Genomic DNA, 13,934 nt, shown 5'->3' with positions numbered 1-13,934 from the left:
TTCAGTAAAATGAGTGAACCAGAAGGAAAACAGAGACCCAGTTTACGCCTGATTTATGTGATGAGAATGACATAGTAATTTTATTTGCCAGATCAAGGTCATTGAAGAAGAATGCATTCAAAAGAACATAAATGCTGTGTTCTGGAAAACTTGGGTCGCTTGAATATGGAAAGATGGCTTAAAACTAGCATGAACGTGTGAAGGGTGCTTGCCCAACCACAAAGGGTCAGAGGCGAAAAGACACTTCCCAGCCTCTTACGTAATCCAACACAATTGTTAGCAAAAGTAAGAACAAACACTAGGTATTTCATAAAGATAAAAAGAAAGTGGATGCTAATGGTTGAATTGTGCCCCCTTCACACCAACACAAAGATATGTTCAAAGTCTAATCTCTAGGACCCGCAAGTGTGGGTGAGCTTATTTGGAAATAAGGTCTTTGTTTGGGACCAAGTTAAATGAATTCCTGCTCAATTGGGGTGGGGCCTAATCTGATATAACCAATGTCCTTACAGGAAGAGAAGAGACACAGACACACAGGAGAAGACGGTCCTGTGGAGATGGTGGCAGGGACTGAGCCTTGCAGAGAAGCAAGGAGGCGTTCTTCCCTAGAGGTTCAGAGGGAGCAGGGCCCTGCCAACGCCTTGATTTTGAACTTCTAGACTCCAGAATTGTGAGAGGGTAAATTTCTGCCATTTCAAGCTCCTAGGTTTGAGGTATTTTGTTAGAGCAGCTCTAGGAAACTAACACAATGGGGTTTTCTCACAGGAGCCAACCAGTAGGGGGGACAGGAGACAGACCCAATCCAGCATGAAATAGAGGACTCTGTTGTTTTGTTCCTCAAAGTACGGACCAAGAAGCAGCAGCCTTTCTGGGAACCTGTTCGAGATGCACAATTTCAGACCCCATCCCGGACCCAAGACCTAATTGCCCTTGAGGTGATTGCAGCCCAAACTCTGTGACCTGGCAGTCAACCTGTGTGAGCCCTTTCCATGTGCTGGGCTCCAGTCTAAAAGTTACACACTAGGGGCGCCTGGGTGGCGCAGTCGGTTAAGCGTCCGACTTCAGCCAGGTCACGATCTCGCGGTCCGTGAGTTCGAGCCCCGCGTCAGGCTCTGGGCTGATGGCTCGGAGCCTGGAGCCTGTTTCCGATTCTGTGTCTCCCTCTCTCTCTGCCCCTCCCCCGTTCATGCTCTGTCTCTCTCTGTCCCAAAAATAAAAAATGTTGAAAAAAAAAAAATTTAAAAGTTACACACTAGGTTAACCCGCTTAATCCACACACCAGCCTGCGAGGTAGGTACTATTATCATTCCCATTTTGCAGATAAGGAAATGACTCACAGAAAGGTTGAGTAATTTTGCTAAGTTGGGCAAATAACAACTGTTGAAGTCAGGGAAATGAGCCATATTTATCTTTATTTCAAAGGAAAAATATATAAGAAAGAAGTTGTATCGTTACTTGAGAGAGGGGTCCTGAAGGGCCAGGCCTCTCCACTCTCTGTGTCCTGAACAAAATTGGAAGCTGCTGGAAAAGATGTGTTTGAAGATGCGCTTTGCAGATCAAAGTCCAAAATGGTGATCTCTGTTCCTCTGTCTTGACGCATTCTTCACCCAGTTGTAGGTTAAGCAGCAGGTAACAGCAGACTTTCTCCTCCGACAGGAAGGCTGCCACATGCAGGAGGCAGGACTAGAGAAGAGAGCGTGGCACTCAAGGTCCAGCTCTGAAGAAAATAATCTAATGAAGCCATGGACCTTGAACACCTGAATGCCTTCCAACAGAAACTCCCTTTTCACTGTCATGAGAATGAGATCTCTCGGGAGGTGTAAGAGAGAAGGAAGATAAAGCCTTTCCTCCCTCCTGTTGAACATTCTGGGAGATCCATGTTTTGTGGGCCAGCAAGACTGGAAAAAAGGAAAAGAGTGGCTTCCTCTGATACCACCTTGACCCCTGTATACATTGAAGGTAAATATAAACTACTACATTGGTTTCAGAAGAAGGTAAAGACCACTGCAGTAGAGTGAATATCCCTATAAATTGAATCAAAAGTATTTTTTAGTTTCCAGTGCATATAACAGTTATATGTACAATATACTGTAGTCTATTAAGTGTGCAATAGCATTATGTCTAAAAAATGTACATACCTTAATTTTATAGCTAAAAAATACTAACCATCATCTGAGCTTTCAGTGAGTCATAATCACTGGTAAACGATCACCATGACAAATACAATAATAAAGAAAAAGCTTGAAATATTGCAGGAATTACTAAAATGTGACAGAGACACAAAATGAGCACATGTCTGTAAACTGGCTCCATGGAGGATTACGGAAGACTGCCACAAACCTGCCTTATTTATTTATTTATTTATTTATTTTACTTTAATTTCTAAATGTTTTTAAATGCTTATTTATTTTTGAGAGAGAGAGAAAGACAGAGCATGAGCAGGGGAGGGGCAGAGAGAGAAGGAGACACAGAATCCGAAGCGGGCTCCAGGCTCTGAGCTGTCAGCACAGAGCCCAACGGGGGGTTGGAACTCACAAACCGCAAGATCATGACCTGGGCCAAAATCGGACCCTGAAGCGACTGAGCCAACCAGGTGCCCCAAACCTGCCATTTTCAAAAACCACAATATCTGCAAAGTGCAAGACAGTAAAGCACAGTAAAATGAGGTATACCACTATTTCCAATGATAAAATTTATTCCTCTGTATTTCTATTATTTGGTTACATGATTGTGTCTTTGTTAAACTATGATCACCTTAAAGTCAAGGATGACATCTTCTTCACCCTTACATCTCCAGTTAGACACAGGCCTAGTAAATATTTTTGCATGACCAGAAATACACATCATACCATGAAAATCACAATTAAACTCATTAGGAGTATTTCAAACGTGACATCCAATATGATGTCACTAAGCGACATATGGCTATTAACTTTAAATTAATTACAATTACACAAAATTTAAAAATCAGTTCTTTGCCACCTTTCTATTACCTATGGTAATAGGTACCATATTGGACAGTGCTGATACAGAACATTTTTAAGGTTGAACAGTGTTGTAGTTTCATTTTTTTTTTTTTTGCAAACAAATGTATCCTTTTTGAAATGTAACAAATCGCATTGGTGGGATGACCCATTATCTTATAGCCCTGCATAAGAGGGCAAAGATAAAAGATGCTGTGGGTGTGCAGTGACTGTTCATTGTTGGACACAAACTCATTCTTTTCTAAAGTAGCAGGAGGCAACACATTGAAGGAATGAAATGTTTGCCTTTTCTTACTTACAAGCTGTGTATCCATGCGGAAATTATTTGACTTCTCTGGGGCTTCATTTGCTGATTTAAAAAGGTATTAAATAACCACACGTAGTCCCCAGGGCTAATGTAAGTATTAAATGAGATACTGTATGTCCAATTAAGACATAGAGTTGAATAAAGGATAGTTTTTATCTCTATGGCACCTGAGCCTCAGGACACTCACCTGTTGCCACAATGCAGAGGGACTGCTAAGAGCCATGAATAGATTATCTTCTCAGTTTTCACGACTACCACCTTTGGCCTTGACATGCTTTGAGTTGTAGAAACTATTGCAAAAGCGGAGGCCGATCCTAACTGGCTCAGCACACATTGCGGTTATAATTCTGACTCTGCACTTACTCTTTCTAAATTTCATCATCTGTGAAATAGGTACAGTACATTCTTATGGGAGTTTTGTGATAAGCAGATGTGGACCAGAAAGAGCCTAGCACAGAAGCTTTGTATGCACGGAATAAACTCCAGAAATAAACGTATGTTGTGGTTGTTATCTTTCTACCAGGACTTATATTTACAAAAAAAAAAAAAAGTTTATTGAATGGATGAATGTATGAATGAATGGAGTAAGCCAAATCAATAAATAGCCTCTCCTAGCTATTGCCTGATGCCACACTGTAAATAAATATCACTAACATGATTACTTCATGAAAGACGAGTGTGTGATTAAATAGCTCACACAAAGCACTGTGCTTTTCAGGTGGTGACTGCTGTAATGGAGAATAGGACTTTGCTAGAGCTTAGATCTGTAAGCTCTGTTTCTCAGGATTATCCAAATATTATTTTTATTTCCTGCCAAATTTATGCATACTATATAATTGACCGTCCATTAATATTGACGGTGTAAATTTTGTGTTTACACTTTGATTTTTAACACTGACCGTATTTCTTTAAAGAAGTAAACACTGCTTTAGTCAAAGCCATTATAAAAATAGCCCGTGTTTCCTAATGGAAAACCAGATTCAGTTAATCACTTGACAAAGTTTCATCGAATATTGTTTTGTTAGCAACTCCGATCAATGCAGAAAAGTCTAAAAATAATTGGGTTTCAGAAAAGGCATCTGGGATGACATAGGAGGGGAATATAATGTTTATCTGTGGCTAGTGAATTTTGTGTAATAATCCTACAGATAAAATTATAGTGCCTGGGCTAATTAGTTGTTCTCCAAGTGCCCTGACCAGATCTATTTTTCTCCCATCTCCGTCTTGCCCCAAGAAGAGCTCTCATCTTTCTAGCTTTCTTGACGGTTGTCTTTCGTTTAGGCTTAATCAGTGGGAGGATCTGACATAAAAGGTGAGGACAGAGACCCTGTTTCAGGACCTCACCTCTGGCAGATGTGGCAACCTTCCAGAAACATAGCTCCCTGGGCACAGAAATCCTCCAAAGCTGTTCTCTTACTTGGATCCAGAAACTCAGTTCTTCCCCTGTCCATGTAGCCATTGGGGTAACAATGGCTTTTCACCACTGCCATCTTTTGGTGCCTTGTCGTCCCTTGCTTGGTGCAGTAAACTCTGTGCACACTGTATAATAGTCCCTTCATTTGAACTCTCAGAGGTAAATTCTTTTCTATCAGGCGCTGATTTACACAAAGATCAAAAGAGAACACTCAGTTGCCACGTATTTACCAGCATTTGACTTTTCTACAAAATGGGAATAACATTAGTATTGACTCATGTATACTCTGCAAGGCTGTGAAGTTGCTATGTAATAATGAGAGGGAATCTCATGACTTCTCCTGGAAATTTTGTGTTGATAAGCTTTTGTGTTCTGAGTGGTAAATAATGAGGGAGACTCATTTTTTTGACCATAAGGAAGCCAGCCTGAAAATGTAATGAAGGAAGACAAAGTTGAACGAGATGCAGAGAAACTTGGCTGGAACTCTGATCAAATTGTACCTACGGGCTCCTCCAATGGCAGGACGGTTTGAGTTTTCCTTTGCGGTTTAAACCAGTTTGGATTTGGTTGTCAGGATTTGCAAACACAAAAGATCCAATGTTGTAGAAAAAAACAACTCTTCTCACATATTTGCTTATTGAATGTGGAGAGCATAAATGTAGTTTATGATAAATCTCTACTTTTTGTAAATCAGCCTATTACCCCAGGCTTGCTGAGTGGTCTGCTTTGATAGGTCTTTATAAACCCTGCAGAAAATAAACAAATCTAAATTTGAAGATTTAACTAAATGCAAGAAATGTTTCTAATATTTACAATATTAGAATATTAATCGAGTAATTATAGAAATATTCAAGCTAGCGCCCTGGTTATACACATGATGTTTTAAACCTGTTTAGTATCTTAGTAACTGAAAATACCAGCTTTCTAGACCAATCAGGAAAAATCAGCTTTGCGCGTTATCAGCTCAGCACTGAATATAGGTAATGTAAGTTGTAATACACAAAGGTCAAAAAATAGGAGGAGATGAAATATCTGAGAACTTGAAAAGATGTACTATTTTTGCCAAGAACACAATGTCTGCTGTCTTCAGAAAATTGAGTTTAGGGAAGATTACAATTACACTTTTATACAATAGTAAGTTTGAATGTATTTGTAAATTTATTTGTTTCAAAATGATGACATTAGCAAAAATTTTACATAGCCTGTATTGAATTCACATATTCAAATGAGGCTTTACCAGTAATAATGGGGTTTAATACAGAGCTAGATAGAATTTGAAGTTCAACGTTATGTCAAAGAATCTAAGACCCTATGAGTTACAGAAGATCAATATTTTTTTATTTGATTCCTTCTGAAAATTAGACAAGAAAAGATTTACTAAATTGTTGACATGTATATACATATATATATATATATATATATATATATATATATGTATATACACATTTACTCCAAATTTTACGTTTAGGGAAATAAGAATATTTGCAATAACTCAGTTAACATCAACAGAAAGCTTCAAAAAAGAATTCTGAAAATGGCAGGCAAATTATTTTTTTTATTGTAGGCAATTATTTAAACTGCATATTTGGCTTTATATGCATTATAAATCATGTGGGGAGAAGATCCACATTGCAGTTAGGTTTTCAGTATCTAGCTTTCTTTTTTTTTTTTTTTTTTTTTTTTTTGAGCAACGATATTAATGGGATTTTGCCAGGTTATAAAAACGAGGGCTTTCTTGGGAGTTATTTATAATTTCCAAGCTGGATGGCGGAACGCACATAGACACATCGGAAGGTGGATGGTTGGATCTCCCAGTACTGGACTGGGTTGCTGAAAAGGCTCACACCTGAATAAGAAGCCTTTTTGGTGTTGTATCCAGGTGGGCAGAAGTCGTTAGACCCGACTGCAGAGATATTGTTGTTATGAAGGTAGACAACCTGCAAAATGAAATAATGGAGAATGATTATTTTCCTCTAAATATACTAAGCCATTCATGCAAATACCTTATTCTTTTTCTTTTATTATTTACTCTTTATCCTAGACCCATCCTTTCTCTTACACTTTCTGCCCAACCATCAACAAATGCTGCTAGCTTGATCTTCAAAATGTACCCAGAACCCAGTCCTTATCCCCACATCGACTTCTACAACATTGTCCAAAACTGCCATTATCTCCTCTTGGATGATTCAAGCTGCCTTTATTGTTGTCTTTCCTGCTTCCTCTTTTGCTCTGAAGTCAGTTTCCCTTCCTTCCTTCCTTCCTTCCTTCCTTCCTTCCTTCCTTCTCTCCTTCCTTCCTTCCTTCTTCCCCTCCCTCGCTCCTTCCTTCCTTTTTCTTTTTTATTTTCTGTAACCCTGTAAGTTAGCTCATAGAACAATTATTTAAAAAATTGAGCCAAGTTATATATTCTTTGCCTCAACACTCCAATGGTTTCCCATCTCATGCAGAATAAAGTCCAAAGTTCTCACAATGACCCACAAATCCAACATGGTCTGCCATCCTTCTGCTCTGACCTCATCTCCCCTCACTGTTCAATCTAACTGGCCTACCTGCTTTTCCTCTATTACAAAGATCAAGGTCCTTCCTTAGGTTGCCACACATTGTTTCCTCTACCTGGCCTTATCTTCTCCACGATATCTACAAGGCTTACTCTTTCACGTAGTTTATGTAACTTCTCCTTACCAGAGATGTCTTCCCTGACTATCCAATGCTGCCATTCATTCTCCATCCCAGTCACACTACTTTAAATCTTCACAGTAATTATCACTATAGAGCATATTATATATTTGTTTGTTTGTTTCACCTGTTTTCCTTCTCTAGAATAAAAGCTCCATGAGGAAGGAAACTTGTTTTGTTTTGTTCATGACTGTATCTTCAGTGTCTATTAAACACAGTAGGTGTCCAATAAATATACATTAAATGAATACATGAATAAATTGATGTTATTTCATAAATTGTGTCTATATGGGCTGTTTTCAAGGCAAAGATAAAATGAGGGACCTTTGAACAAGATTATGCAGAATGAGGAAGTAATATATAATGAACAAGAGGAGTGTGCATAGTATTTGAATCAAAATAATCACAAAGTCTAAGAAACACTTGAGTGTCATAGCATTTGGAATGAATAGACCTAGAAAGTTTTTTTTAAGTTATTTATTTTGAGAGAGGTACAGAGAGCATGCAGGGAAGGGGCGGAGAGACAGGGAGAAAGAGAATCCCAAGCAGGCTCCACACTGTCAGCACCGAGCCTGATGTGGGGCTCAAATTCATGAACTGCAAGATCATGATCTAAGCCCAAATCAAGAGTCAGACACTCAAATGACTGAGCCACCCAGACACCCCAGACCCAGAAATTTTTAATAAAAATTTATTCCATGTTACAAATTCTATCTTATGAATAGAATTCTATAGTTCATTAGAATTTTTTCTGAAATGTATTTTATGATTATGTTTAAGATAATGGTAACTTGTTCATAGGTTTTTCTCAGGGATATTAAATATTACACTTATGAAAGGGCTATAGAAATGGGTTTTCATGTAGATGTGATTTCTGAAGAGTGAGAAGTGACTTATCATACAACCTAACTTAAAATATAATAGTAACGTGACAGTTTCTAAAGTGTGTTATAAAGCCTATGAGATGCTTCCTTAAAATAATTAACTTAACCCAGAACACTCCTACTTATATGCAGGTGAAAAAGGCCTTGTTTAAGAAAGGTTTTAGAAGGAAGACAATAAAAACAGAAACAAGTGATATTAAAGCCAAACAATAGCTATAAGTATTTTTTATAATTTTCAAACTTTGAAAATTTCTTCTCATTTGCCATTCTCTATTTCCTGGCAGTGACTAGCAAGAAAGGGGGCTCATGTTTGGTTAGAATTTAGGGCTAATACTGAAGGTGAGAGAAGAAAATGTCAAGACATAAAGCAAGTGTTAGTCTGTGTAAAAAAGAAAATTAGATTCTCAACTCATTTTATAAGGTCATTATTTTCTATTATTAAAACCAGGCAAAAATCATGTTCATCATCACACACACACACACACACACAACCTACCTGTAAATATTTCATATTAGCATAAAGAACTTTAACAAAATATTAAGAAACTGTATCTCACAAAATATAAAAAGATTATACACCATGACCAAGATGAAGCATAATTTATCTCAGGCATGTAAAATTGCTTTAACTGGAAATTAATTAATTTAATTTACTCTATTAAAAGAATAAACAACCAAAACCACATGATCATCTCAACAGACACAGAAAAAGCATCTGAAAAATTCACTACAAAAACTTTCAATAAACTAATAAAAGAATCTTCTTAACTTGACAAAGAGCATCTACAAAAGACCTGTAGCTAACATCACACTGAATGGTAAAAAATTGAATGTCCACCCCTCTCTTAAAAGGAAAACAAGTCAAAGATGTCTAATTTCATCACTTCTATTCAATATTGTACTGGATATTCTAGCCAGTGCAATGAAGCAAGAAAAATAAATGAAAATAATTCAGATAAGAAAAGAATAACTAAAACTGTATTTATTTACAAGTGACATGATCCCAAATACAGAATATCCAAAGACGTGCACAAAAACTTCTGCAACTAAAAAATTTCAGCACAGTACCAGGATAGAAGATCAATAAACAAGAATGAATTATATTTACATATACAGTAAAACCTTGGATTGCAAGTAACTTGCTCTGTGAGTGTTCTGCAAGATTAGCAAATGCTTCTAATAAATTTTAACTTGATAAATGAGCAATGATGTCTTGCAATAGGAGTAGTATGTGATGACAAATGTCACATGGTCACAACTGAGCCAATTGTTCTTGAAATTAACTTTGATTAATTTGGATTACAAGCATGTTTCTGGAATGAATTATACTCACAAACCAAGGTTTTACTGTACTAGCAAAAAAAATGCAAAAATGAAATTAAGGTAACCATTCACAACAGCATCAAAAATAATAAAGAAAATGACAATAAACTTAGTAAAACAATTGTGAGACATGTATACTAAAAATGACAAAACATTGCTGTGAGAAGTTAAATAATATGAAATAGAGAGATATTCCATGTTTATGAATTAGAGGACTCAATATTGTTCAGATGACAATTCACCCCTAATTGATTTATAGATTCAACACAATCCCTATTTTGCAGGCTATTTTTGCAAAAATTAAAAGCTGATTCTAAAATTTATATGAAAACGCAAAGAAACAAGAATAGTTCTTATTTTTGAAAAATAAGAACAATGTTAAAAGACCTTCACTCCCAACTTCAAAACACAGCCAAAGGCTATAGTATCAAAAAGCTTAGTGCTAGCAAGCAAAATGTGGTATATCCATACAATGGAATGTTATTCACTGATAAAAATGGAAGAACTACTGATACATGTTGTTATGGGTGACCTAACATCATTACAATAAGTCATTCTATTTATATGAAATGTCCAGGAAAGGCAAATCCACGGAGGTATAAAATAGATTAATGATTTCCTGTGAAAGGGGATGAGATTGAAAATTGACCAGAAATGGATATGAGGAATATTTGGGGGTAACATAAGTACTAGAACTGAATTGTGGTGACGGTTGAACAACTATAAAATTTTGCTAAAAACAACTGAGTTATATGCTTACGAAAAAAGCAGTGATATGGGTGAAATCTCTAAGAGCCTATAAGAAGGGATGTGAAATGAGTGCACGGATAGCCAATTAGAGATGAAAAACCAAGAATGAGACCCTTCTGAACGTGAGACCCTGTGTGAATGCCCATGAGATTTGCTGACATTCAACAAAGATTTCAAAATAGCATGTTTTATAAATTTTTCTCTGTGACTCACAATAAGAACACATTATACACTAAGGTTTGGTATATATGAAACTACGCATTTAAACATTTTTACGAAATCCTTACCATTACAGTGATATTTTCTTTCCATGCATCCTATCCTATCCTTTCTTATCCCATACATGTTAATTAACTCATCAAACTTATTTTATGAACTCAATAACGTGTCCAGACTGAAATTTGAAAAATGGCAATCAAGAAGATAACACGGATTATTCTGGGATATAAAAATGAAAACAAACCAATCCCCGCAGCCCCCCAAAAATGCCCACCACCAACAGAAATCTGAATAGTAACAATGGTAGCTATTACTTGGTCTTCTAAGTGTCTTGCTTTTGCTTGTGCCTTCAGATCTGCTTACACATTATCCTACCACCATCAAAGACCCACTAAAAAAGAATCAGCGTGAAATACAATGTTTTCAAGTGTCATCTTTATGCTTATAATTCAGATACTTTATTGAAATCTAGCTAACGTGAATCCTTATAGCTATTTCGCTTGGAGTTTTTGTCACAAACCAATAAAAAAAAAAAAAAAGACGTCCATCACATTTTGGCAGAACTGATGGCAGAGTAAGGGATAAACCTATCTTGAACCACAAGCAAAAAAGTTGAGGTCCTAGATTACTAAAATGGCAACTTAATAAAAAGGTTTTATCTATAATAGAGCATCAATGTCAAGATATAATTTCTGAATCATCATGGTTCAACTAAGTACCTAGGTAAATATCTGACAGAAGCAATTTAAATCTGAACTTTATAGAAGCTGAAAAATTAGATAAAATAAGCCAATACATAAAATCTATGAATAACCACATTAACTTCTGAATATAAAATTTGAATAATATAGGGGCGCCTGGGTGGCTCAGTCGGTTAAGCGGCCGACTTCGGCTCAGGTCATGATCTCCCGGTCCGTGAGTTCGAGCCCCACGTCGGGCTCTGTGCTGACAGCTCAGAGCCTGGAACCTATTTCAGATTCTGTGTCTCCCTCTCTCTGACCCTCCCCTGTTCATGCTCTGTCTCTCTCTGTCTCAAAAATAAATAAACGTTAAAAAAAAAATTAAAAAAAAATAAATAAAAAATAAAAAAAATTTTGAATAATATATTTGTGCAATTTCTTGCGTAACAGTGGAAATATTATTTTGTTATATGCGAAAAAAATATTATCACTATTTAAACTGATGAGCATGCCTTACATTTATAGGTTTACAGACTACAAAGCTCTATTATCACCATGGGCCATTGGACCATATCTTCTTATCGTTATGCATGTACTATAGCTTGATAACTGACATGAAGTTAACTCAGTCACAGAACATTCCTTTTGACCTATATTGCATCTGCTAAAGCTAAAATTTAAAACTTCTCTTTTATTCCATATCTATTCATCACAAATGATCTCATCTCCTTCAACCAATATGTTTTTGTTACACTGATCTATGGCTTGAAACTACTTTGCCTGCTTCCTAAAACATACTCTATTCTAGAAGATAGCATTATAATAAGGTTAAGGTAATAGTCCTATTAAAAAAATAATAATTCAAGCCTGTATTTTTCAGGAAACCAGAATGAATACTGATGTGGAAACATGAAAAATATCTTTCTGCAAAAATATTGCCAGGCAGAGCTACCTGCCTCCTAGCATCCCAGTAGGGAGGGTTTGCTCCCTAGAGACCCCTTACAGGTTTAGTGGTGCTGCATTACCTGGATGTATTTGTGCTCCGCCAGCCCACCAGGTACTCTGATAAGCTTATTGTTGTCCAAGTGAAGCTCCCTCAAATGAGGAGTGTTGGCCAGAGTGCCATTGTCAATAGCAGAGATGCTGTTAAAACTCAGTCCCAACCTGCAAAAGGAAGCAGAAATGAATGCATGTCCTCTGCTCGGGGCACATGGATGCTTTCTTCACAGGTGCTGTGTGATTTATCAAGTCAACAGCAAGGACTTTCTTTGTTTTTGCATTTACTGTTCCCTTTGCTTAGAGTACTTTTTTCCAACCTTGCTGAGCCTACATAAAGCCCATTTGTTCCAAAGTTCCCACCATAGAGTCACTTTCTCTTTTTTTTTTAAATGTTTATTTATTTTGAGAGAAAGAGAGCAAAAGCACATGTGTGCAAGCAGGGGAGGGGCAGAGAGAGAGAGAGAGAGAAAGAGATAATCCCAAACAGGCTCTGCACTGTCCGTGCAGAGCCCAACCTTAGGCTCCGAACCAAAGACCATGACTTGAGCTGAAATCAAGAGTCTTGGGTTTAACTGACTAAACCACCCAGGCACCCCAACTTACTCTCTTTGAAACTCGTCTGATCCTACCAAACTAGATAGGTACACCTAGTAAATGCTCCTATAGCATCCTGTTAGCACCCTCTTAAAAAATTCAAGGGACTGTGTACTCGTGGTCTCTCCTAGAGAAAAGTGACTGTTTTGCAGCATATCCAGTCCTAACAGAAAGCTTCTTATGATCAATGAGTCGCTGCTGAATTGATTTCTATGTATAATACATATAATGAATTCACGCCATAGAATACTCAAAGGAGTACTATTATCTTTTGGGTCACTTTAGAAATCAAACAATTGTATATTTATTATATACATTTCTTCATTGGAAATAAAAGGTAGAAGGTTCCAATGAATCAGTAAACATATCTGCCAGGAAGGTTAACAGAATTAGCATTTTGCTTTCGTTTGAGTTTATCAGTGATCATCTGCTACTATCAGAATTTGCCTGGTGCCAGCATTCCTGGCTTCTGACCCTGACCTCTGACTTACATGTCTGTTTCTTGGCCCTTTAACATTTCTTCTACAATACCACTCAAAGTTTTGGGCTGCATTTTTTAAATTAAGTGCGTAACAAGTGAAAGTTCTGCAGCCTTGCGGTCCCTTCCTAGTAAATGGGATTCAAAAGTCAGAAGAGGTTAACATGGAGACAAGGTTGATGTATTTGGCATTCCAAAGATGAATGCCTCTGTCAAACTAGGGTGTTGTCAATCCTAAAGGGCAGAGAGGAGATACCTGGGATGAGGCAACAAGGTAATGAAAGAGAACCAGAAAACTCAAAGGGAGAGAAAGAGGAGGAGTCTATTGGGCTCCTTCACATGATGTGAAATAGGCTTGGAAACTTTCTGTAGGATCGTTTTAGCTTGCCTTCAGCTAGTTCTGATTTTTGAGCCCTTCTGAGATTTAGATTCCGGTTTATGTAACCCAAGTCTCTCAGTTTTAATCATGACTTGGTATTTGAAATAACTGAGATTATACTATGTTAATTTTAAGCTATTAATAAAACAGTGGATTTATCTTAGCTATTGATTATTAACCTGGCATCTTGGCAGAGAACACGTTGTTTCCCCACCACCCCACCCTCCCCAGTCTTAGACATTTATTT

At 37.2% G+C, this 13,934-nt stretch overlaps 1 protein-coding gene across 2 annotated transcripts in view; it reads right to left on the bottom strand.

The window, feature by feature from the left end:
* Positions 1–5,840: 5,840 nt before the first annotated feature.
* DCN (decorin) overlaps positions 5,841–13,934 on the bottom strand; it is a 42,589-nt gene continuing 34,495 nt past the window's right edge. For both annotated transcript variants that reach the window (XM_058741815.1, XM_058741817.1), the window contains exons 7-8: positions 12,263–12,401; positions 5,841–6,642 (exon numbers count right to left, since the gene is read on the bottom strand). In XM_058741815.1, coding sequence (XP_058597798.1) covers positions 6,448–6,642; positions 12,263–12,401 — 334 coding nt within the window. In that variant the 3' untranslated portion in view covers positions 5,841–6,447. The remainder of the gene's footprint in view (positions 6,643–12,262; positions 12,402–13,934) is intronic.

This window comes from Neofelis nebulosa, chromosome 8 (genome assembly GCF_028018385.1).
Source record: "Neofelis nebulosa isolate mNeoNeb1 chromosome 8, mNeoNeb1.pri, whole genome shotgun sequence".
Classification (NCBI taxonomy): Eukaryota; Metazoa; Chordata; class Mammalia; order Carnivora; family Felidae; genus Neofelis; species Neofelis nebulosa.
The sequence above is the reverse complement of the archived record's forward strand: the minus strand, read 5'-3'. Positions and strand labels throughout refer to the sequence as shown.